Below are 24,766 nucleotides of genomic sequence, written 5' to 3' on the forward strand. Positions count from 1 at the left end.
TATGTATAATATATATATATATATATACACACAAGCATTCCCATATTATATATATATATATATATAGTATGTGTACATCTCTATATAAGCATTCTCATATATATGCATTATCATATATGTATGATATATACATACACACAAGTATTCTCATATATATAATATATATGTATTGTATGTGCATGCATCTCTATATAAGCATTCTCATATATATATATATACATACACACATATAAGCTCATATATATATATATATATAGACACACACATACAAACTCATATATATATATATATATATAGACACATAAGCTCATATATATATATATATATATAGAGAGAGAGAGAGAGAGAGACACATACATAAGTATTCTCATATATATATACAGTAGTGCAGGATTCTACTTTAATTGGGAAGGCAGCATCCTGTGGAAACCTGGGGTTTGCATTTTAAAGAGGGACATGTAGAGTTCTTAGAGAGTTCTAGTGTTCAAATAAACTGCAGATCCCAGGAGTCGATAAGATCTTGCCATGGCAGTTGAGGTGGAATCAGTACTATACTTGTGCGGAGTTAAAGGAAGGGCCCAAGAGATGCTTCCCCATTCCTCATTGGATCTTGGGCCATTTAATGTCTCTTACAATATTGTTGTCAGGGCAAAACTGTACAGATGAGGAAAGACTGGCCATGAATGCAGAAACAGATCAAGGGAGGAAATGTAATGTTAACCTTGGTTTTGTCTGTTTTACATACCGTAGAATTCATGGGCTTATCCACAACATTCAAACCTTTTTTGTTATAGACTGTGTGGTTTAATAACTATTGTATCTCCAATATATCTATAATTTTAGGTTTCCTGGGAGAACAATTGGCTTCTCTGATACCGTTCTCAGCAAAGGTTTGAACAACAGATACTGTGTTTTACAAGTCCAGGAAAATTGCGATGCTGAGAAGCGACTCACAATTACAGCTTCTTCTCTGCTTGATAACTTGGATACAGAACTATGTATCCTTAGGAATGACTGGTAAATGCTGTTTACATGTAATTGATGCTTTGTATGGTGGGGTTTATGTGCTTTAAGATATTACTGTATAGTTTGTAATTGTGTCAAAAAGTTGAACAACTTATTCTTTATAAAAATGCTTCTAAGAATTTTAAGTAGAGGGCATGAAGGCTTTGAATGGGAACCTAATACATAAATATGTGGGCCATGTATCATCTTTTGTTCTCCCCCCCCCCCCCCCCCCGTTCTTCATAAAATATACCCATATACCATTATTTTTTAGTTTCCTGGTATTTTCCAGTTCTCTGTAAAATTCAGGGGCAATTTTCTACACCTGGGACACTTCAAATACACAGACTACAAAAATGGCAATACTAGTCACCCTGAGCGTTGTCATTTTGCCTATCTGTTTTGTTTTAGGATTTCTGTTCCAGTACAACCAGGAGATATCATTCATCTAGAAGGAGAGTGTAGTTCTGGCGTCTGGATAATAGATGCAGAGTCAGGATACTTAATTCTATATCCAGATATACTTCTTTCTGGTACTACTGTATCTAATAGCATTCGATGTATGAGGAGAGCTATACTAAGTGAAAAGTTCAGGGTAAGTGGGAGAAAATATTCAGCACAACCTGATGTATAGGTTCTTAGAATTAAGGGCCTATTCAAATGTTACCTAAAACACAACCTAGTTTACACAAAAGGCTTTGTTAAGCTCATTGAGCAGAACCTATCTCAAAGTGGTTTGTATAGCACTTAGTATTACAGTTGTTTAATATATGATAGATACTGTTACAGCAATAGACCCTGAAATCTTCAGCTATGTTCCTCATAATGATTGGCAATTAGGTAATGAAGGCAAGGATTGGTTTAATCACCTTCATCTGCCAAAAAGATTAAGGCTGCATCTGCATTGCAGAATTAACGCAGTTTATACCGCCATGGTTCAGTGCTGAGATTTCTGTATCTGTGATATATTTAACCTTCTCTGTCAGAGAGACAGTGTTGGTGCCCCAACAAATTACAAATCCCAAGATTCCATGGGATGGAGCCATGACAGTTAAAGTGGCATCAAATTGCATTAATTCTGCAGTGTGGCAGCAGCCTGAGAGACTTCTTGTTAGTGGCAGTGATGTGTCATAGCTTTACAGTGCTGAGATAGAATAATGAAATCTTCATACAATGTGGGTCTTACAGAGTATCATCTTCAAAATCTTCAGTTCTCTATGTAGGATCTAATTTTTTTGATATGGATGTGTCATCAAGAGCATGTTACTTTATTCCTCAGTATCCTTATTAGCTTCTTACTACAGTTTTGATCTGACATACATATTAAAGCATTAGATATTCTGAGATATGTTCAGAATTCACTATAATGATCATTGAGGCGGGTTCCAGACCGCCCATTTGGGGCGGTCTGCACCCGCCCCAGGAAAGGCCCCTTCCCCGCAGCCTGAAAAGGGGTGTCCCTGGGGCTTCAAGCCCCAAGGACACCCAGCGGCGGCGGGAAGGAGGAGAAAGGGGCCGTTTGGCCCCTTTCTCCTTTGGTCCGCTGGGCGCAGCCGTCTGAAGGCTGCGCCCAGTGGACCAAACCAGGAAGGAGCTCCGTTTCGGAGCTCCTTCCTGCTCCGTGCTCAGGGCGCACTATGCGCCCTGGCGCGGAGCAAGGACGTCACGTCCTCATGGCGGCCCCCATGTAGATGGGGCACCACCATTTTGTACGGACTCAGTCCATACTAGGGTTAGGAGGGTGCAGAAGCACCGCACCTTCCTAACCCTAGTACGGACTGACTCCGTACTTTAGTGCCCGTCTGTAACGGGCCGAGAGACCTTTTAACATTGCCCTTGGGAAATGTATGAAGACATGCAAGACATGCTTTTGGTGGCTTCTTCCTTCTATAGTCAAAGCTACTGTTTTCTGGAATTGGTTCAGTATTATTTTACATAGTTATGCATTTGGCTGGTAGTAAGTACATTGTTATCTGTGAAAAAAGGGATGTCATGGTGTGTTAATCTGTATGAGCCCAGAGTGGCTTGTTAGAATAACATACAAACATTGAGGAGCATATCTTCACAAATGGCCACTTTTAAGCTCATGAGATGTGCACTGCCAACTACAAACAATACCATAATTCCTATGTCATACACACAGCTACTATATGGGCATCAGTACAGTGCGCCTGCGTTATATGCGGGCGCGCTATATGCAGATTTAAGCATACGTGGTAAAGCCGCATGGGGCGCAAAGAGCAGTGCGTCCTATTCAGATGAATGGGCCGTACATGCCCATGACGCGTGCATGCTGCCATGCCGCCACACACATGAGCCTCATTCACTTGAATGAGGCTCAAGCATAGGCGGAATTCGCCTTACGCGGGGGATCCAGAATGGATTCCCCGTGTAAGGCGATGTTCCACTGTACTTGTAATTTAAAAACAGTGAGAATAATGGTGGGATTGTTGTGTTCATGGCCCGGTACAGATGGGCCCTGAACGATGCCCTCGTCACGTGGTAGGGTTGCCTTGGGGCAGAGCGCTCACATGCTCCGCAACCCTAGTACGTGACTAGGACATCATTGCTGCGCGGCGCCATATAGACGGTGTGCGTAGCATTGACGTCGCTGTTGTGCTGCGCCCAAATGGAGCAGTGCAGCAGTGATGTGTTTGCGCCGCCACAGGCTGTTTGCAGCAGTGCAAAAGAAGTCACTTTTTAGCGCTCCTTTTTTGCTGCATAGCAGCATCGCACAATTTGGTTGTCGCAGCACTGCTGCGCCGCAATGAAAGACGGCCCCAACCTGCCTTTTTGGGCCCATCTGTACCGGGCCTGCATTTCCCTTTCTTAACTTACTTAATGTTACTTAATATAACTTATGTTATGGTATAATAATACTTAATATCTCTTGCTTCTTTAAAGTGGAGGTTTGTGTACTGTGTCCAAAGGACTTATTACCTAATAAGTGTGTGTTTGGGACTGCAGACAAATTATTGGTTGCAGAGAAGTGAGAATAAACCATTCCTACTGTATAAACCTGATGTCTTGATGATTTGTTATGCACGAACACTTATTAATATGTTTTTGGCCTTTGGGCCGATTATTTTGTTTTACAGAGATGTGAATCTGGTTCACGTCCAATGTTGATAGGTACCCTTCTGCATGAAATTTTCCAAAAAGCAGGAACAAATTTTACCCAAGAGAAACTTCAAGAAATTGCCTTCTCAGTTGTTCAGGGACCAAAGTATCTAAAAGAGCTGTAAGTGCTAGCTATAACTGGAGTAAGCAGTATATGGTTCTGTCAACTATTTTTTTTTGTTTTATTTTTTAATACCTGCACTGTATAGATTACAGCAAAGCCTTTCATTATAGCAATAATAAATAACTATGGATAGTACTAAAATAAATGGGTGTTCAACATTTGATTGTTCTGATGCATAACCTATACCAGTGTTCTCAAACTTTGGTCCCCCCAGATATTTTAGACTTCAGTTCCCAGAATTCCTTATGATTGGCCAAGGTGACTAGGTCGTCTGGAATTTGAAGTCTAAAACACCTGGAGGACCAAAGTTTGGGAATCACTGACCTATACTGTGGAGAAGACAGAATATGGAGAAGAGAATAGTTCCCAACTGGCAAGAAAGTCAGAGAAAACTGCATTTTATCACCTTGCCATTTAATTTGTTACAGAAAGTAGGATTAAACTCAGAGGAAAGAGGCATGAAAATTTGGGGAAGAGTCTAACAATTTAAGATATGCAAAGGACACTATATTAACAGAAAATAGCAAATAACTGGGATGACTCCTGTTAAACATTGTGAGAAGGTGTTAAAGAGTTATTATAGTTTAATGTTAAGAAGACAAAAGTAATGACCACATGATTTATATAACTTAAAAGTGAGAGATGTGGATATGAAGACAGAAAAAAAAAATTCTATACCTTGGCTCAATCATCATAAATCAAAATGGACACTGTAGTCAGGAAATCAGAAGAAAACTAAGAATTGGAAGGGCAGCTTTAAAGGAACTGGATAAGTGCAAAGGTGAATGAATACCAAAGTCAGAATCATCCATACCAGCAATTCCCAGACTTTGGTGCCTCAGGTATTTTGGACTTCAGTCCCCAGAAGCCCTGGACAGCACAGCGGTCAGGAAGTCTAAAACATCTGGTGGACCAACATTTTGGAACCACTAATCTATACCATAGTACTAGTAAGGTTGTGAAAGCTGACAATGAAGAAAATTGAGGTGAGGAATATGAACTCATTTGAAATGTGGTACTAGAGGAGAGTTCTGTAGTTACCATGGTCTGCCTAAAAGACAAATAAATGAATCAGAGCAAATTAAATCTGAACTCTCCCTAAAATCCAAAATAACTAAACTGAGGCTGTCATACTTTATGTGGTGACATGACTTGTTGGAAAAAGTAATAATGCTCAGTAAAGTGGAAGTCAGTAGGAAAAATACCACTTTACAGATGGATTGACTCCATAAAGGAAGCTGTGACCCTGAGTTCCAGAAAGGCTGTTGACAGAGACCTTTCAAAGTCTCTGTAACCTGAAGCTGACTTAAGAGCAGATAACAACTGCAACTATGCCAGTTCACTGTAGCAGTAAAGTATATTTCTAAGTACCTTGTGCCTGCATCATACACAGGCACGCCATATGCGGCTTTCAGCATATGCTGAATGCCGCGCACTGGAAGAGGCAATGGTATATGCACCTGTGTCGCCTGCACTGTGCCCTGGGCATGAGCCCCATTGTTTTCAATGGGGCTCCACCATATGCAGCATTTCCCTTACGCGGGTGGTCAGGAATGGATACCCCACATAAGGGAAGGGCGCGCTGTAGTTAGAAAGCTGGGAATATATTAAAAAAATACCTAAACATGAATACGTATTTTTCTCTGAGGGACAAAAAAAATACAGTTTTCTGCACCTAAGGGATCTTTCCCATTGCTTTCCTGACTCCTTTCTTAATCTCTTGTTGATGGTAAAGAATTTGACATGCTTTTATCCTCTGATTTCTGAAGGTACCAGTTAAATCTGAAACAAAATGATGTGATGGAGGAGATACAGGAATACCTTCCATTTTTTACTAAATGGGCAGAAGATTTCATGTACACAAACCATCAAGCTACTCAGCATAATTTTCAGCATAAAACGCAGCTAAAATTGTAAGAAACTGTAACAGTGTGTTGTTGTGGTTTTACTGGAACTGTAGGAGTAGAATCAGCTGTTTCAAAAATTATGTCTGAAAGCAAATAATGTATAGCTTCTTACCCTAAGCTAGACTATCTAATCCCTCTCCTTCTGAATATTCCAAGTCAACTTTAAAGAACTGTAGTTGGAAAGGAGCTGGAAATCATTTTTGCTGGTTATCCTTAACACAAATTCTCACACTATTCCAAGGGATCGCTTGGCCTTTCAGATCAGTTTTCTTGAGGTTGTGGAGAGAGAAGATGGAACTGAGGAAAAAACCTCCCTTTTTCTGATAGTGGTGTTCAGTGAGGAATCCAGCCCACTATTTCCTTTAATTCTTCACTTTTAAATTTTCTTTCTCCTTCCAAATTGGTTTTATGACAGTTCTGTTAATTCTGTTTTCTTAGCACCTTAGTGTTAAGAGTAAATTGTTTAAGTTTACAAGAGCCTCAGCTGATCAGCAAATTGTGTATTATGTTATTGCCTTTACTTCTTTGTGCAATTTCATTTCTTCAGCGTAAGGGCTAGTTTTGACTCTTAAATCATATACGTTGATAAATGCAGAAGAGGGACAAATCTGTTTGTACCAGTATTTGGAAAGTTGAAAAGTTAAAGTAGTGTAGCATGATGCTACTGTTTTGGCTTGGAATATTGTAGTCATAGCTTAATTAAAATATACTTTCCCATTTTTAATATTTAAATTTGTTTTCCAGCTTGTCTATTATAGCTGCAGGATACTGGCTGCCAGCCAAGATAAAGTATTTGTGTGTACATATTTCAGTAGCTTAACTTTCTCTTTTCCATACATAACATGGCCAGTTTCTGTTGTCACCAGCTTCATGTTTTCACACATTTATCTTTTATGTCTTTTACTGCACATTCCATAGTTGTTTCAGTCTGTTGTATGTGTAGGTGAGTGTGTGAGTTCACCTTCAAATCACCTTATGGCACCTATGGCAACCCTATGAATTTTATAGGGTTTCCTTAAGCAAAGATTACTCAAAGGTGGTTTTGTCAGTTACTTGAACTCCCCTACAAAGATTGGCTGAAGTATTTTGTGTGACAAATTTGCTATTTGGGGAGTGAAATCATTTTTCTCACCTGAAAGGTAAATAAGTAAGAGTTTAAATTGTTCAGAGGCAATTTCATAAAATTAACATATTTTTTCAGCTTTCATTTTAAAGACTATAGAAAAGTCCTTTAAATAAATAAGTGCATTTTGCCTCTTCATCAGACACTTATTTTGGAAAGTTAGTATTTTATTTTGGGGGGTAAAGATAGAAATTAACACACCTAATTTGTTTTTTGATAGACCAAGAGATAAAGATGACTCCTTTTGTGATATCAAAGTTACAGAAATCTTGGATGTGGAGGAGAACGTCTGGTGTCCTCGGTTTGGCTTAAAGGGCAAGATTGATGTTACAGTTGGTGTAACAATTCACCACAGATCTAAAACTCAGTCCAAGATAATGCCACTGGAGCTTAAAAGTGGCAAGGAATCTAACTCAATAGAGCACAGGAGTCAGGTACAAATAAGATTTTTTTAAATGGAATTGCAATTTTAAAGAAAACTAAAAAGGAATTACATAAGAGAGTACCTATATTACTCTGTTTCAGCAGTTTTGTGACACCTTCTGTGCAGACCTGAATTGTGCAGTTAGCATAAGGTGATTAGAACTAAGGCCGTACTTGGTTATTAAGTAACTGATGAAAATAAAGTGGTTAGAATGAGTCCTGCTAAGTACTGTTTATAGCCAGTTTGGAGACCTATGTAGTATTCCATAGTTGTGATACTGGTGAAGAAGGTTTTATTAGGCACTATATCTGTTGAGCAGAAATATTCTGGGATGTTGTAAGCCAGTGATGGTGAACATTTTACAGACCGAGTGCCCAAACTGCAACCCAGACCCCACTTATTTATTGCAAAGTGCCACGTCCTTCTGGCTTTCTAGTAAGAAACTCTGGCAAACTTTGTGCTAGGGCGACAGCATGTGTGCTCACAGAGAGGACTCTGAGTGCCACCTCTGGCACGCGTGCCAAAGGTTCACCATCACTGTTGTAAGCCCTCTGTTGCTGAATCTATGAACTGTCTGTAGTCTGTTATGACTTATTTGCTAAGCATTTAGCAGATCGTGTCTTACATTTTCAATGTAATGAGAGACATCTGATTTTCAGGATCTACTGGAAGTCCTCTGGCTCTCTTTCAGTTACAGTTGCTTTGATAAGTGTCAGTTGTTCTTGGCTAAGGACTCTGACTAACTCCTTGAAAATGTCTATGCCACAGGGTGCCTGCTCAGCCTTTTTCCTCCCTGGCAGAGCTTGGGAAATCATTTTTAAGATGAAGGAAATAATGATAAGTTGAAACTATCTCTAACTGGGCAGCAGTAAGAGGATGCTCTGGGTCCCAGCTAGCTGATGACAATTAAGTATGAGAGCCTCTCTGCCCTACTCAGTGTGGAGGTTAATTAATCTTTCATGAAAGAGTATTAGTATTTCTTATTGTCTTTGAATGCAGCATTGAAACCCATGTCTCAGAAACTAAATTTGATCCTGCTGATTCTGCGAATTTAGGCTGGTTTCTAACTTGTCTTCTGGCCTAGACAGATTGTCAGGGATGATCTAGTTTTATCTCCTGGGTGACCTGGTTGGTGCAGATGTTTAGCAGCTTTGATTACTTTGCTATATTTGCATGCTAATGAGGATGAAAGACAGACAATTATTTGTTGTAATTCACAGCTTTGTAACTTCTAGATTGTATGCCTGTAAAATACGGAATTGTCTTTGGAGGTGGTTAAGAAATTTCAAGTGGCACAGAAATATGTTTCTGTGGTTTGACAGATAAAGGTCAGCAGCAAGCATATGCTTTTTTGTGAAATCTCTACTGGTTCCCATTTTGCTTTTTGGGCACACTTCAAAATGCTGGTTTTGTGCATTACAGTTGAGATTATCTTTTTCATATGATCTCCTCTGAATCTTAACATTAGCCAAAAAGTCCTGTTCCTTTGCAATACTAGGTTACTGTATAGGAAGAACCCAGCTTTTTCTGCAATGTTTGGAGAGCACATTTTAAGAAGCAAGTTTTTTTTCTCTTGTTGAAACCAGAAAATTGATGAACAGGGAAGAACATCACAGTGGGTGAGAGCCTAGCACAGTTAGTTCAGCTATGATCCGTGTTGTGCTGCATTATATAATTAGGGTGATTGGTGTAAAATTTAATGAGTAACATCGATTGAGCAGAAGCTCATATGATACAGGTATGCCATCATTATGTTTCTGTGTTAGTGGAGCTGCTCCTTTGCCACCTGTACTTGTGCAACCTTTCTGTGGCTACTTGTGAGCAATATAGTTTAAAAGCACATTGGTGGTTGATGTATTGCAGTGATTTAAGCCTTGTTTTAAAGTAAAGTGTTACAAATTTATTCATTTCTCTTTCTGTACTTAAAGCTTCCATTTTAATCTTTCCAGGTAGTTTTGTATTCTCTTTTGTGCCAAGCAAGGAGAGCTGATCCTGAAGCTGGACTGCTCCTTTATCTTAAAACTGGTAGTATGTTTCCTGTTCTTGGAAATCGTATGGATCGAAGAGGTAACCTATGCATGTAAACTTCCATATATAATAAAGGTGTACAGTATTTTAATATTTCTATCCCTCTTTTAGCTATACAACCTTCAAGGTGCTCAACACTGGGTTTCAAAAATACAGCTGTATAATAATTTTTTTAAAAATAAGGGAAGAACAGGCAGAGTAATTAAGTTGTAGATAGCAGGAAAAATAATATTTAACCTGCCTTGAACCAAATGTTAGGTAGAGAGAATAGATGTAACTTGGCATCAAAAACAAAGGATGCAAAAATTGTTCAGTAGAGCATTTCACAAGCTGTGTTCTGCTGGGGCAAAGACTCTCTCTGGTAGATATCTACCTAGTTTCTGGAAGTGTGGGGACTTGGAAGCCTTTAAGGGGTTCAGTAAATGGGGAGGTTCATGTAGGAGAAGACAGTCCTTCAGGTATCATGGTTCTAGGTCAAGGTGTGAATTGTGCAGATCTCTAGATGTTACTGGACTGTGGCTCCCAGCATTCTTCACCATTGCCTATGTTGGCAAAGGCTGCTGGGAATGGCAGTCCAATAGTGTTTTGAAGGATTCTCACCCTAATCTAGATCCTTTAGGTTTTAGATAGGTCAACTACTCCTCTCAGTTTTGTCTGGGAATAACCGATAAGCCAGTTAAGATGTTGAAACCTTTGAGGATGTGTTCAATGTAGTGAATCACAGTTTATAACAAGGCCAATATATTCAGAACCACACATCTGAGGAAGTAGACCAAGTCTATGAAAGCATATGCTACAATTTCTTTTGCTCAGTTAGTCCCAAAGGTTTTTATGATTTCTTTACATGCTGATATTCTGAACCAGTCAAACTTTTAAAAGCACCCGAATCCCATTGCAGTAATGCTATGGAAGTTGCTGTGGTTTGGGAAACTCTCAAGATAATACTTTCCTTTGAAGGACATGACTAGTGTACTACCTGAAGTTGAAATTGTTTCATGTTCAGAAAGCCTCTAGTGAGCAAAATAATTTCCGGGGCTTTTCCTCAGTCCTGAACTGCAAGTGGTGGAGATAATCGCTTTCCTTTCCTCAGCCCCAGCGTTTGTAGGTAGGTTGTATTGGTTCCACATTGAGTAGTTGCTCAGAATGCTCAGTAAGCATAAAGCTTTAGCAAGCACCCAGTTTCAGCTAAAGGTGGGACACGGGGAAGAAAAGCACACCAGCTTTTTTCTGTGCTTTCTATGAATATCCACAGAATCTAAGCACAGAATCAAATAAAGCCTCTTGTCTTTCCTTTTAGCATTAAGCTGCGAGGGCTTGTTTTTGCGTTGTGGAAAATCCCCCACATCCCTCCACAGCTTCAGTGTGTTTCTAAAATCAAGTGTGTTTGGGAGCAAGATTTCCTGAAGGGGTACATGAGTCAGGAAAGAAATGAAACTGCAATACCAGTTAATTGAAACAGGGAAACCAGGTTAATTTAATCAAGATTACCCCATATAAGGAAGTTATGTGTGTGATTATGCACGAAGAACCTTGGAATGAAATCTGTAACAACTCTGCCATGTGTACCAGCCTCTTCTGCTCTGAATACTTCCTGTATTGTTCTAGAAGGGAGGTGGGTGGCCGGGAAAAATGTGACCAACCTTTCCAAGGCTTTGTTTTTCCAAATTTCCTTAAAAAGACCCATTAAAAATTCTTTAAAAAAAAAAGGGGGGGGGGACAGAATTTACTGTGAGGTATGCTGGGGATATTTTCCCACTTGCAATTAGTTAGATCATCTAACATCAGTACTTTCATCTTGCCTGGATTAATTCTAGTTTATTATTTCTCATGCAGCCTTTTATTGAGTCCATATACCAGTCCAGGCCACTGTAATTGGATGAAAAGGTGAAATAGAGTTCGGTGTCATTAACAGATTAATAGCATCTAATCTCAGATTCCCAAACAACCACACTCAGTGGCTTTATTGTAGATGGTAAATAGTGTGTAGAACAGAACAGAGCCTTGAAGTAGTATAAATGTCATAGGGTGAAACAGAAGAATCCTAGCATTACTTGTTAGAATATTCCAGGAAGGATGGAGTGTGGTTCTAGTCCCATACAACTGGTTTAGATGGATACTACAGCTGAATTGAGCATCAGTAGGATCACCTGCTCCCTGTCTACTATAATAGACCTTGTTTACCAGGGCAACTGAGGTGGCATCTGTTTTAAAACCAAGCTCAAATCCAGATTGAAGTAAAACTAAATACTCTATGACACACAGAAGTGTCTTTAATAGTCCTACTCTGGTTGCTGATATTTCTGCATGATCATTCTGTTGGCTATAGATTAATGCTGTCATATATTAATTTGTAGCTGTTATCCGTTAACAGTGCAAGAAGACATTGAGGTATATTGTTATTAAACAAATAAATTTTTGTATTTAATAGAAAGACTTCATGTATCAAAGTTTTTCAAGGAAAAGATAGAGAAAATGTGTTGAAAATTAATTTGATAGTTCCATTTTGTCATGTATTGCTGGTCACAGAGATAAATTGGTAATGGCTAGTCCAAATCTAAAACAGTCTAAATAATCAAGTTTTTGTTGAATTTTTTTTCTTAAGTTTTGGAGAAAACCCTGTTTCTGTTCTTCCTTCCCACAGAACTCATTAAATTAAGAAATCACTTGGCCTTCTATTTGCTTCACAGCGTATGCAAATCCGATACAGGGAAGGAACAAACACAGCTTGCATCTTTGCCACCGTTGGTTAGTGACAGTCAGACATGTCGATGTTGCTCTCAGCAGCAGAATTGTGTGCTTTATAGCAGGTAAATCCTTTTTAAAGTGCTTGGTTTATAAACAGCTCTCTGAAAATTGACCCCAGTATAAACTGACTGGTTTAATTCAGGTCCAATCTCTATAGAATATGTATTTCTATGGAATATGTATCTCTCATTACACAGAGAACCTTGTTAATGTGTAGTATGAAAATGTATGAAATAAATATTAAGTGGAAATGTGGTACAGTTGATTAATTTCTTTAATATAGGTTTTAAAAATGTGCTTCAAAATTAGCATTTTGCAAATTGAAGCCATAGTAGATGCAACTCAAAATTTAGCTGACCTATTTAATATGCATAATCTACTGATGCACGCTGGCTTCAGAATAGTGCCAGTCTGCATTTATACCTTGCCATATTGTTGCTGCTTTAATTTTCCCAGCTATGAACCATACCAAGCAGGAATTTTAGCATGACCTAAATATAGTTATGAATCTGTAGTGGAGCAGACCAAAAAGATAACTCCACAAAGCAGACAAAGCCTCTTAACAAAATCCAGGGAGAGCAAGGGACAAGAAATAGAATTTCAGACAATGTAAGGACTTAAATATGCCACTTTGAATCTTTGTAAGGCATTCTCTGAAGTTAGCACAAGCATCTTTAAATACTAATGCCACAACATTTTTAGTAGTAAAAAAACCTTTAACTCAGGCAGTCTGCCGTCATAGGTGTAATTATAAGCAGTTTTCTAGGAGGACTAACACTGAGTTGTGTTTCAGGTCTGTAGAACAACAGAGCAATACCTTAATTCCTCAGGATGTGATTGCTATTGTTGAAAAAGAAACCCAGCATCTGAAACCTTCTCACTTGGAGTATTTTCGCCTCTGGTATCTGATGCTGACTTTGGAGTCAGAGGGCAAAGATGAAAGGAAGGGGCATAGAAACATATGGATGATGCCTGCTGCAGAAAGGTAATTACTGTCTATGATTTTTAGGGTAATTTATACTCTTCATTTTAGTTACTGCAATTGTCATTTTAATGAAAATATCCAGACTGTAGTAAGCAGTAAAGAAAAAAAGTCTTGCATTTTCCCCTATTGGTTAAACTGTATATCCTGTCAACTGCATGTTATTGTATACTTTACTGTTCTCAATTTTTCTAGAGAGAAGCATGGAGACTGCATTGGAAATCTGATCAAAATGGAATGTGTACAGGAGGTGACTGATGGACAATATCTACACTGGTTTCATCGTAAAAATGATTCTATACCTGTAACGATACTGATGGTAGGAGACAGAGTCGTCGTGAGTGGTGAAGACACCACTTTACTCGGCTTGTCCACTGGCTATGTTCAAGAGGTCAACAGAGCGAAAATTTCCTGCTTATTGGATAGGTAATACAGTGCAAAAATGCTCAGTGCTTTAGTTGGTAGAGTAAGCTATTCTAATAACTTTCACCTGTGAGAAAGTGTTTTGTGAGTTGTTCATATGCAACATGTTACCCAAAGAAAGGTGGGGAATTAGGGAGGATGGTGTTCCCTACCAAATATGACAATATTACTTTAATTGTTGGGGAAATTAGCTTTTGCAAGAGTCTGGGTAACCTTTAGAACTGTTTGCATCTGTTTATACCAATAATAACAGAGAGGAACTCCAGGTTTGGGATGAATTAAGAGGGTTTTATTATAAAAATGAAGAATGCGATCACACACACAAGATGGTAATTCAGACACAGCATATAGAATTTACTGAAATGGAAATATGGAAATGGGATAGTGGAGACTGGGGGATTTGCAGTGGGGTGATAATTACCTGTCCGATGCATAGACCATGGAAAACTGATGTGGTTCAGACTTGGAGTTCTGAGGGTAGCACAGTTAGATACATGGAGGGTAGCCTGGAATAACTGTATCTGAGTGTATTGAGACTGTGCAGAGATGGTCTCAGAGATGGGTTCTGAGCCCCATAGTTAAAATCTAGCCCCAAATGGTGGGTTATCTCATTAGGTAACAAAAGTTGGATGTCCTTTCCCAGGAATGAACAGTGAGATTCTGGACTGGTTGATGGCTTTAATTTTAGTGTGGCAAAAACAGTGATTGAATCAAGATATCCCCAGGATGCATAGATAGGGAAATTTAGCTAGGAACACAACGGGATAAACAGAGAGGTTGACTTACTGCTTTGGGTGTAAGGAGTTACTTTGTCTCAAGGTGCAAGAGGAAATGTAGATGACTTGGAAGAAGGAAGGAGCATTTAGTACATCCATTTAGATGTCATGGTCTTATTACCTGGATGTGCACATGCCTCTGGTCACATACCTTTTTCCTGGGAACGTGACCTAGTGTTCCTGAAAAGTCATCGCCCTTTCAAGTCTGCTGTCTTCAGATATGAAATATGGGGACTCTAAAATACAGTGCAAGGTATGCAGGGTATGCTAACAAACAGAAACCCTAAGCTGCCCATCTCTTCACATAATAGATGTTGCTACTTTTATCAGTGTATGTAACTTTTTAGGAATAGCGTAAGTAGAAGTTGGGACTCTGCATGAAGAGGTCAAATTTAGAAGTTTGAAAATAGCCGTGATTGAGAAGACACTAAAAGTTGATGAGGGACAGGTGACAAAACAAGAAGGACGGGAGAGGTTATCCTAGTAAAGGTTGAAAGTGAACCAGTGCTCTGGTTTTATTGCAGATGTTACAGATGTCACAGTAACATATTACATTGATCTGTTCGGTTTATGGCAGCTGATCCAGCCCCCAGTACCTCCCTACCACCAAGCGTGAAATTTGTGCCTTTAGCAAAATTAATTGTTTCTTCCATTTAATTTTAAAAGACCCAGCATGGTGTAGTGATTTTAGCATAGGACTATGACTCTGGAGACCAAGGTTTGAATCCCTGCTTGGCCATGGAAACCCACTGGGTGACCTGGGGCAATTCACATTTTCTCAGCCTTGGAGGAAAGCAAAGGTGCTGGAAGATTTTTGCATTCATTTTGCCCCTCCTTAGATGGATAGGGATTTTCTGCATGCAAACTCTCCTCTCTCAAGCAAACTAACCCTGTGATTTGGGTCACTCCCCCTTTGGGACTAACCGTTTTTTCTCTGTGAAGATTTCAACCGAACTGTTGGTGTTTTCATCTTCCTCTTCTCTCAACTTTCTTTGGAAAGATGGTGAGATAAAGATTACTTTTCTACCTGAACTATTCACTAGCTAGATTAGGATATAACTACTATGTAAATATAGATTAAAGCCATTAGTAAACTTTTGTTTGAACTACAAGCTACTTGTGTTGTTTTTGGAGTCAGTCCTTAGGAGAGCATAGTTAGACAAGAGCACACTTCTGCTACTCTGCTAATTTAAAGCTAGGCCCTAACAGGCTTGGCTTTAACATTTTTTGATGTTTAAATATTTTGTTTCCTTGCCAATGGCTGAAGCCTTAGGAAACTTAAGGGCCCAAACAGACAGGCCAAAATAATGCTGTTTCGAGTCACTTTGGAGTTATGTTGTTTAAATGACACAGGAATCTTAAGAGGTCAAAAGCTGCACCAAAGTTGCACTCCAGTCCTTAGGACTGGAGCATGGCTTTAGCGTGGCTTTCGGCCTCTTAGTATGCATGCATCATTTAAAGAGCATACCTCCAAAGTGACTCGAAGCAGCTTTATTTTGGCCTGTCTGTTTGGGCCCTGAAATTACCCTACAAAAGGCAACCCTCCTCTAAACAAATCTTGGCATGAAGACCTTGTTGTAGTTTTACCTTAGGGTTACCATAAGTTAGAAATGACTGGAAGGCACATAATAACAACAGTGTTAAAAGAAGTCCCACGGGAGGAAAAAATGTTGTCTCTACACCTAAAGAAATAGCCCATCTCAGGTGACATTGAGAGATCTCTATGGTATATATTGCTTTGTGTGCTTACCTTGTTGAAGCTAAATTTGTGCATTTTTAAATAAAGTAATCCCTAGACTTGAACCCAATGAGTTCCTTGTGGTATTAGAATTTATTGTTTCAAACGAGTTCAATAGTGATGGCATATAACACTGCCTAACAAATAGTGCAAACTTTTTTTTGTTGAATTGTTGATTGTAGATCAAATGTTAACTAGCAGTTACTTCTATCTAATGTATTCCAGGAACTTGTCACGTTTACCTAAAGATACTGTATTTCGGTTAGACCATGATGAAGGAGCTTATGGCATAGATGGCCCCTTAAGAAATCTTTCTAAATTGATGGAAAATTCTCCTACTAGGTTTGTTTAAATTGATTTTATTTCCATAACTAACATTTTTCTTAGAAATGGGTGCGTCATTTTGACTTTATCCCTCTTTCAACCCTCCCTCTTAGTGAACGGCTTCGGAATTTAATAATAGACTTTCACAAACCACAGTTTGTCCCACACTTGAGCTCAGTCCTTCCTTCAGACGCAAAAGAGACAGTTGCAAGCATTCTAAAAGGTACAGTAGAAGTCTGGTTACTATTCAACTTCTAATTTCCCTTCCCAGATCAACTTAAGTCAGTAAATTAACGTGTTCCTGCATGAAAATTTACAGCGCTATATAAATAAAGCATAATAATTATAATAATATTATTCAATTGTAAACCTTGTGACAGAAAATACAGATCCCATGTGTTTTCAACAGTAGGCCCATTCAAAGGGGGTAGGGAAGTCATATTGACTTGATCAGTTGTTCAAGCTGGAAAGTTATGTTGCTAGACAGAGTAGGATTGCAGTACTGTTCATACAGTCTTATATTCATAGCCTTGAGTACCTCCAGAATTTAGGAATCACAGCCTGCTGAAGTAGGTTAGAAGTAATACTTTATAAACTGTAGAGCTGACTAAAGGCCATTCAGTTTGGCAGTGGTATTTAAAGTGAGATCAAAGTGCAATTCTCCGCTTAGTGCATGTTGTCCAAGTATGTTTTTTTAGTGAGCCTCTATCTAAGTCAGATAATGCAATTTTTTTTATGCTGACACAGACCTGTTGAGTTAATTAATGCAAAGGAGCTTTCTGGACTAAACAAACACTTTGAATTTTTATGTATTAAAGTAAAATAGCAAGTCCCCAAAAGATACAGACACTTGCATCCTGTAGATTACTTCCTATTAGAGTAGACCCATTTAATCAATTGTTCAGTGGTGAGTCAACTTGTAGATAAATCTAATGGATTCAGTGGGTCTGCTCCAGTCAGGACTAAAAGAGAATTTAGGCCAAAATCTTATTCCTCTTGGGGCTACACAGACATAAGTTTTGTTAGTAATTTGTGGCCTGTATGTAGGACTGCCTGAAAGAAGAAAAGTACCTTGTAATTTACAGAGCCACTCTACAGAAGATTTTTACTGGTTTTTACAAGCTAGCTTTAAAAAATGTAGTCTGTGAGTTTTGAAGCCAGCAAATTTCTAGCAGGGCTTTTCCATGGAACAGGAGTTGATGTAGTAGAAATCTTTGGGATTTCATAAACAGGGCATGAAAGTGATTCCCTGTCTTGGGTTCCTTTCCTCTCGTTTTTTTAGACAGAAGTCCCATACACAGTTACATGGAGTAAACCTTAAAGAATCCTGTAGAACTAGTTGGGTGAATGTGCATAAGACTAGACTCTGATGTATATCGTTTCTATATATTTTAATTAGAGCTTATTGGGATTTTGATCTCAGAATTTTGATATGGTAAAATAAAGCAAACAATAAATAGGAATATTAATAGTCTTCCCCCAAGAATTGTTTAAAATGAAGAAAGTAAGCATGATTTCAGTTATGTGTAGGAATAATAATTCCTTTTGTTTCACAAATTAAAGGCCTGAATAAACCTCAGAAGCAAGCAATGAAACAAGTGCTTCTTTCAAAGGATTATACTCTCATTGTTGGTATGCCTGGAACAGGAAAGACCACTACAATATGTGCTCTGGTAAGGTCCTGTATAGTAATGAATAACAGCATGTGTTTGAGGAGGTTTTAGCGATTGTCACATATTACCTCTTTGGTAGGTAAGCTTAGATGTCCTATCAGTTCTTGAAACCTTTTTTCAAAAGTTTTGGTCATCCTCCATGCCATCCTGTGAATGAATCTTCACGGTAAATCCAATCTATAATTTTTACACACTTGCCTTTTGGAAAAACTTAGATTAGGAGAGGACTACGAACAAGCATAGATACAAAAAGGGGAAAGGGAACTGGATAAAATCTGTTTATCAGATTTTCTCTTCTTCTTTTTCCCTTGTCATAAAGTTTTAGAAATATGTTTTCTAAAACATTAACAGTTGTTAGAACTACTGTATGTACTATTTTATTAGGTTAACTAGATTGGAGGTCAAAATTCTGCAATAATTTTTTTTAAAGTTCATATGTATTATAGCAAGAGCAAAGTGCTGAATGTAGGTTAAAGAACAGTAACCCAGGTGTCTCATATTTGCTTGCACAGTTGAAGTTTTCCCCTAATCTTATCAAATAGCAACTGAGCACTGTGCATATTTCATGCTAATATACACTTTTAATAGGGTGCTAGTGGGAAAGAATAGTTATTTTAAATATGTTGAAAGATCTTCTAAACAGGTACAAGGAAGGAATGTTTGAAAAACCATGTACACATTCATGAACTTTGTCCACATAGGGCTTGCGACTGCACACTTTAAGCCTGGTTATTTAACTAGTCTAGCACCCAGAATGTGAAGTCTGAAAATTTTCTTTTAAATCTTTGTATCTGAGCATTTCATGTTTTATCTGGATATTAATCATGACACCTCATGAAAATATTTGGAAATCTCAGATCTACACTCTGGAATTCGACTACCAAATGTGAACTGCTGATTAAATGCTGTGTGAATGCGTGGGCCTCAGATGGCCTACAGGCACATAACAAAACACCTGAGGAGGAGTCACACAGGTTAATTCTACCCCTGAATTGCTTTCTCATCTTAAAGACATGGCCTTCACCATCCATGTTTTTAGTACACAGTGGAAGGGACTCTGTCCATGTTCACAACTATATGGCATCTGGGGCAGAAGGAATCCTGCTTGGGCTAGGGTACTCTTGTAGAAGATCCAAGTGTGCTAATGTTGGTAAACATATAAAGCTGTTTTCTGCATGTGCCAAATGCTTGTAGATTTGTGGTTGTGGTCATCAGATTGTGGGACTGGTTTCCACCGTTTTGAAACCTCCATTTCACAGTTTCTGAGTGCAAGCAGGCAGAAGGATTCCGTTGGCCCCCCTCTTATATAGAAGATCTCCACCCAGAATTTCTTCCTACATGACAATGGGGGTTGGGGAGCTTTCAGACAGTGTTATTTAATGTCTTCCTCTTTCTCATTCCCCATACTTTAGGTCCGAATTCTTTATGCTTGTGGCTTTACTGTTCTCTTGACAAGTTTTACACACACTGCAGTTGACAACATCCTCCTTAAGCTAGCAAGATTCAAAGTAGGTTTTTTGCGACTGGGTAGAGTTCAGAAGATTCATCCAGACATACGAAAGTTTACAGAAGAAGAAATCTGCAGATCCAATTGTATTAAAACTGTAGCTGATTTGGAGGCACTATATAACAGTCAAGTAAGAAAAATGCTTTTCAGAACTTTCCAAATGTCTCAATATATGTTTCGGAAATGAAACTGCAGCAACCCATTTATGTCAGTAGCACACTGAGTGTCTTATTTTCACAGTTATATTTTGATTATGAAGCCCTTTGTTGCCATGAAGTTGACTTTGACTTATGGTGGCCTTATGAGTGAAAGTTGTACGTACAAGTCACCTTATCAGTAGCCCTGTTCAGGTCCCACAGACTTAAGGCCATGGCTTCATTTACTGAGTATATCCATATGGAATACAGTCTTCCTCTTTTCCTACATATAGCCTTCTACTTTACCAAGCATTATTGTCTTTTCTAGAGAGTCATGTCTTTTCATGACATGTCCAAGTGTGATGCCTCAGTTTAGACATCTTAAGGCCGAAAAAGACAGCCCTTTTGTGCTGCCTTCTGGGTGGCTTGGGAGAGTGACATTTACACACTGCACACTCCCAATCTGGCCGGAAATTGCTCGGCCATTTACACGGGGCAGCTTCATGATGCTCTGGCGGCATGGCATTTACATGCCGCCAAAGCATCATGAAGCTGGCTTCCAGCCACAGTGCAGATGACAAAGCCACCTTTTTCCCACTGGAAAAAGGAGAGGCTCTTTGACCCTCCTTTTTCTGGTGGCTTCAAGGTGGATTGGAGTCACAGTGTGCAGTTACAATGGCCCCAATCTGGTTTCAGAAGGGGTGGCTGTTTATTTTGCCCCTTAGCTTCTATGTCTAATACCCATTTATTTGTCTTAATAATCCACAGTATCCCATAAAACAGTGGTCCCCAAGCTGTGCCCTTTAAGAGATTTTGGACTTCAGCCCTAGAAGCCTTAGCCATGTTGGCCAATACTCTGGGATTCTGGGAGCTGAAGTCCAAAATCCCTTAAAGAGCACAGTTTGGGGATCACTGCCATAAAACATGAATCTGAGGAAGTAGGTTCAAGTCTACGAAAGCTCATGCAATCAACTTTCTTTCAGTTAGTCTCAAAGGCGCTATAAGATCCCTTTGTATACATATGTGTAACAAGTTAGTTGCAAATCTCAGTTTCAAAATATTTGTGATTTTGTAATGTTTTTACAGCCTGTAGTTGCAACAACATGCATGGGAACAAACCATCCAATTTTTGCTCGTAAACGATTTGACTTTTGCATAGTGGATGAGGCTTCTCAAATCAGTCAGCCAATCTGCTTGGGTCCACTTTTCTATTCACTTCGATTTGTGCTCGTGGGGGATCATCAGCAGTTACCTCCGCTGGTACAAAATGCAGAAGCTAGGTAAGATGCTGACAGTGTATTTTATACAATATATCAGCCAAGCTTTCTGGAAGGCACTGATTAATTTCTTTTGTAACAGAGACCTTGGCATGGGTGAAAGTTTATTCAAGAGGCTGGGAAAAAATGAAAATGCTGTTGTGCAGCTCACTGTACAGTACCGAATGAACAGGTGTGTAAAGCTGTAACTTTGCTGTTTCTTCTCCATATGTTGAAAGTTTTCAAATCTGATTTTAATTTGCTTTTCAAAATCCTTTAGCAAAATTATGTCGCTGAGTAACAAGCTGGTATATGATGGCAAACTGGAGAGTGGCTCTGAGAGGATAGCCAAAGCTGTAATTGACTTGCCAAATTTAAAAGAATTGAAACTGGAGGAGGAATATTCCTCAGAAACATGGTTAAAGGAAACGCTTGAGCCAAACAACCCTGTCTGTTTTCTTAACACAGAGAAGGTAGGCTTTATTTGCACTCCTTTTCCTTTCCCCCTTGAAAAATCTTCCATAGTCATGTTTGTTTTATTCATTAGAAAACTGAAGACAGAATTCATTTAAAATGTTGTTGTAGCAAGGCCACAGGGGACGCCCCCAGCTCCAGGTTTCTTGGAGGGGGTCCATAATGATGAATAATTCCAAACAACCAAAAAGTAATGCTGATGAACTTTTAATATAACTAATAACACAACAGTCAAGTCCTTGTTACGTCACAGGGCTCGGGTCCTTGGTTACTTCACCAATACCCTTAGTGATTAGGAAGTCCTACAGGTCCTCCTCGGTGTCGAGGTCCTCCTCTTGGGCAGGTCAGTACCTTCCCTGAAGGTCCCAATGAAATGCTCCCCGTGACCAATATCCCAGCCTCAAACCTCTCTTGGACAAACTCGGTGGTGAAGAGTGTGGGTGGGAGAACTCCGCTAGGAAACCTTCTTCCCCTGGGCTCCTCACAGCTTCGGGACCTCCACTCCCCGGTGAAGAACTCCCCTCCTGGCCAAGGCCCCAGTCTTGCCAGAACGCATACCTTTCTCCCTCCACGTGACCGCCTCACCAGTCTCTCTTCCGCTCACGCCTTCCTCGGTGCGTGCCTCGCCCTTTCCTCTTTTATCTCCCAGCCCCTCCCCTTTAGGAGCCGCATCTCGGAGCCTCTCTCCTTCCCCTTTCACTCTAGGGACTGTCGGTCCTTGTAGTCTCCCATCGGTGCTGTCTTTTTCCAGGACATGCCTCCTCTGTCTTCCCAAAGTCCTTCTCCTTGTCACAGTTGTATTACAGCATGACTACCTTCAGTTCTTAGTGTGGGCTTTCTCCTCTTTAGCATAAGCAAATCATCTGCAAGCTGTCATTTTTAATATAAAAAAATCTAGGCCATCCTTTTTCCTAAACAAGTTGGAATTTGCATTATTTCAGATTTCACTTTGCCTTTGCTTTACAGGTTCCAGCACAAGAACAGACAGAAAAAGGGGGTGTGAGCAACATGACAGAAGCCAAACTAGTGCTATTTCTGACATCTATGTTTATAAAGGTATTGATCTTGTTTCTATTATTTGGAAGGGAGGAAAATGTAAGAGTGAAGTCAGCTATGAAATCATTGGGATTTAAGTAACAACTATCATTTTTGTAGGCCTTCTCCAGAAAGGACTAATGTTGTATGTAGACCTGATGTCCTTTCCTCCATCAAAGCCTGATTATGTATTTATGTTCTGACAGTAAGAACTGTTCGACAGTGGAACACACTCCCTCAGAGTATGGTGGAGACTCCTTCTTTGCAGATCTTTAAAGAGAGGCTGGATGGCCATTTGATTGTGATTGATTATAAGTTCCTGCATGGCAGGGAGTTGGACTGGATGGTCCTTGGGATCTCTTCCAACTCTATGATTCTGTGATTCTGTAATTATCATGTGAAAAGAGACGTGTGTCTAAGCAGATTGCTCATTTTAACATTAGGTTGAACATGGTGTTTTTTTGCTATTGCCTTCCTCTTCCCTGTGTCTGAATTCCCCACCATCCTACCAAATTTTCAGGCAGATAGCTGCAAATGAAATTGAGTTATCCTATTTAGAATACTATACAGAAAAAAAACCTCTCCTCTACATCACAATTCTGCTTTCATGAAGATTTCGCCCTTTTTAAAAAGTGGAACTTTTTTGGTGAAAGAAACTTTAAAAGTTGATATAAGGTTTATGTATGTGTGTCTACAAGCTGCCTGTTGACTTAAGGCAGCCCCATGAATTTCACAGGGTTTTCTTAGGAAAGGAATACACAGAGTTGATTTTGCCAGTTCTTTTCTCTCAAATATAGTCTACAGCACTTGGTATTCATTGGCAGACTCCCATTCAAGTACTAAACGGAGCTGACTCTACATAGTTCTAAGATCAGACAGAATCTAGTGCCTTTTGAGTATTTAGGCTGCTTACTTATGGTATATTTCTTTGTTAAATAAAGGCTGTGCATCATCTTATAAGAGTCTGGAAGCCAAGTTGGAGGGCATGGTGAAATTGTGCCCCATACTCCCTATGGGTGAGGTGTTCAGTATTAGAAAACCTTTTTTTGAAAAAAGTTGATCAAATTAAAAATCCTGACAGGAGATACAAGTAGGAAGGTGTCGAAAAGTGTCCAGCAGATGGCCAGTGCAGTTCCTCCCAGCCCTAGCCTAAAGCAGTTGCTTATCTCTATTTAGTAGTCATCTACCCATTTTACAAAGCACAAACTCTTAGGGTTCAGAGGTGAAACTTCTCTAAGAAAATGTGTGACGCAAATTCTGCATATGCTTACATTGGAATAAATCCTACTGAAATCATTGGTACTTATTTCTTTGTAAACCTATACAGGCTTGCTCTTTATAAGTATCTACGGTACCTGCTTTACACATACACTACTTCCACCCTCATCTTTCCCTGCTTTTTCTTCCTACAGTTGCTGTCTTATGCATATTTGCATGGTACTAAATCTTACTAAATGCAACCAAACTAACTCCCATGTGACCCTGCCTAACTTTGGGGTCAACAAGAACATTCTGCAAAACATTATTTAGAGTTAGTCTCTCTCTGCATGAAGTTGCCCTTCTGAGCTGATGATTGAAAAATAGAGGTGCACAAAACAAAGATGGATGTGGGACATAATGATTTCAAGATTACAGGCCCCAAAGAAGTCGGGCACAATGTGTGTGTGAGTGGCTTAAGTGGAAATTACAGTCGGCCTTCCACATTTGCAGGTTTGACTTTTGTAGATTTGATTATTCATGGATTTGATTAATATGTCCTCTCTAGGGATTTCTAGGCTCTCTAGTGTGACTCTGTGGTCGATGCCTATAAGAGTTTTCAGTGGATGACCTAGAGATTCCTAGAGAGAACACTTCTCTATGCATTTGTAGGTCTTCCAGCACAATTCTATGGTTAGCATCCAACAAATGCTGACCATAGATTTGCACTTGAGGACCTTGAGATTCCTAGAGAGGTATCCTCGGGTA

The 24,766-nt window shown here is 39.3% G+C and overlaps 1 protein-coding gene across 1 annotated transcript in view; it reads left to right on the plus strand.

The window, feature by feature from the left end:
- DNA2 (DNA replication helicase/nuclease 2) overlaps positions 1-24,766 on the plus strand; it is a 28,739-nt gene that overhangs the window by 390 nt on the left and 3,583 nt on the right. Inside the window, exons 2-18 of the mRNA XM_089508357.1 lie at positions 844-1,017; positions 1,417-1,600; positions 4,104-4,246; positions 6,019-6,162; positions 7,500-7,713; positions 9,653-9,770; positions 12,373-12,538; positions 13,270-13,461; positions 13,654-13,884; positions 16,621-16,737; positions 16,833-16,942; positions 18,283-18,392; positions 19,805-20,029; positions 21,123-21,316; positions 21,396-21,485; positions 21,573-21,765; positions 22,733-22,822. Of these exons, the coding sequence (XP_089364483.1) occupies positions 844-1,017; positions 1,417-1,600; positions 4,104-4,246; positions 6,019-6,162; positions 7,500-7,713; positions 9,653-9,770; positions 12,373-12,538; positions 13,270-13,461; positions 13,654-13,884; positions 16,621-16,737; positions 16,833-16,942; positions 18,283-18,392; positions 19,805-20,029; positions 21,123-21,316; positions 21,396-21,485; positions 21,573-21,765; positions 22,733-22,822 (2,695 nt within the window). The remainder of the gene's footprint in view (positions 1-843; positions 1,018-1,416; positions 1,601-4,103; positions 4,247-6,018; positions 6,163-7,499; positions 7,714-9,652; positions 9,771-12,372; positions 12,539-13,269; positions 13,462-13,653; positions 13,885-16,620; positions 16,738-16,832; positions 16,943-18,282; positions 18,393-19,804; positions 20,030-21,122; positions 21,317-21,395; positions 21,486-21,572; positions 21,766-22,732; positions 22,823-24,766) is intronic.

The sequence above is a fragment of the Sceloporus occidentalis genome, unplaced genomic scaffold (genome assembly GCF_023333645.1).
Source record: "Sceloporus occidentalis isolate IW3139 unplaced genomic scaffold, rSceOcc1.0.p SCAF_2, whole genome shotgun sequence".
In the NCBI taxonomy this organism is placed as follows: domain Eukaryota; kingdom Metazoa; phylum Chordata; class Lepidosauria; order Squamata; family Phrynosomatidae; genus Sceloporus; species Sceloporus occidentalis.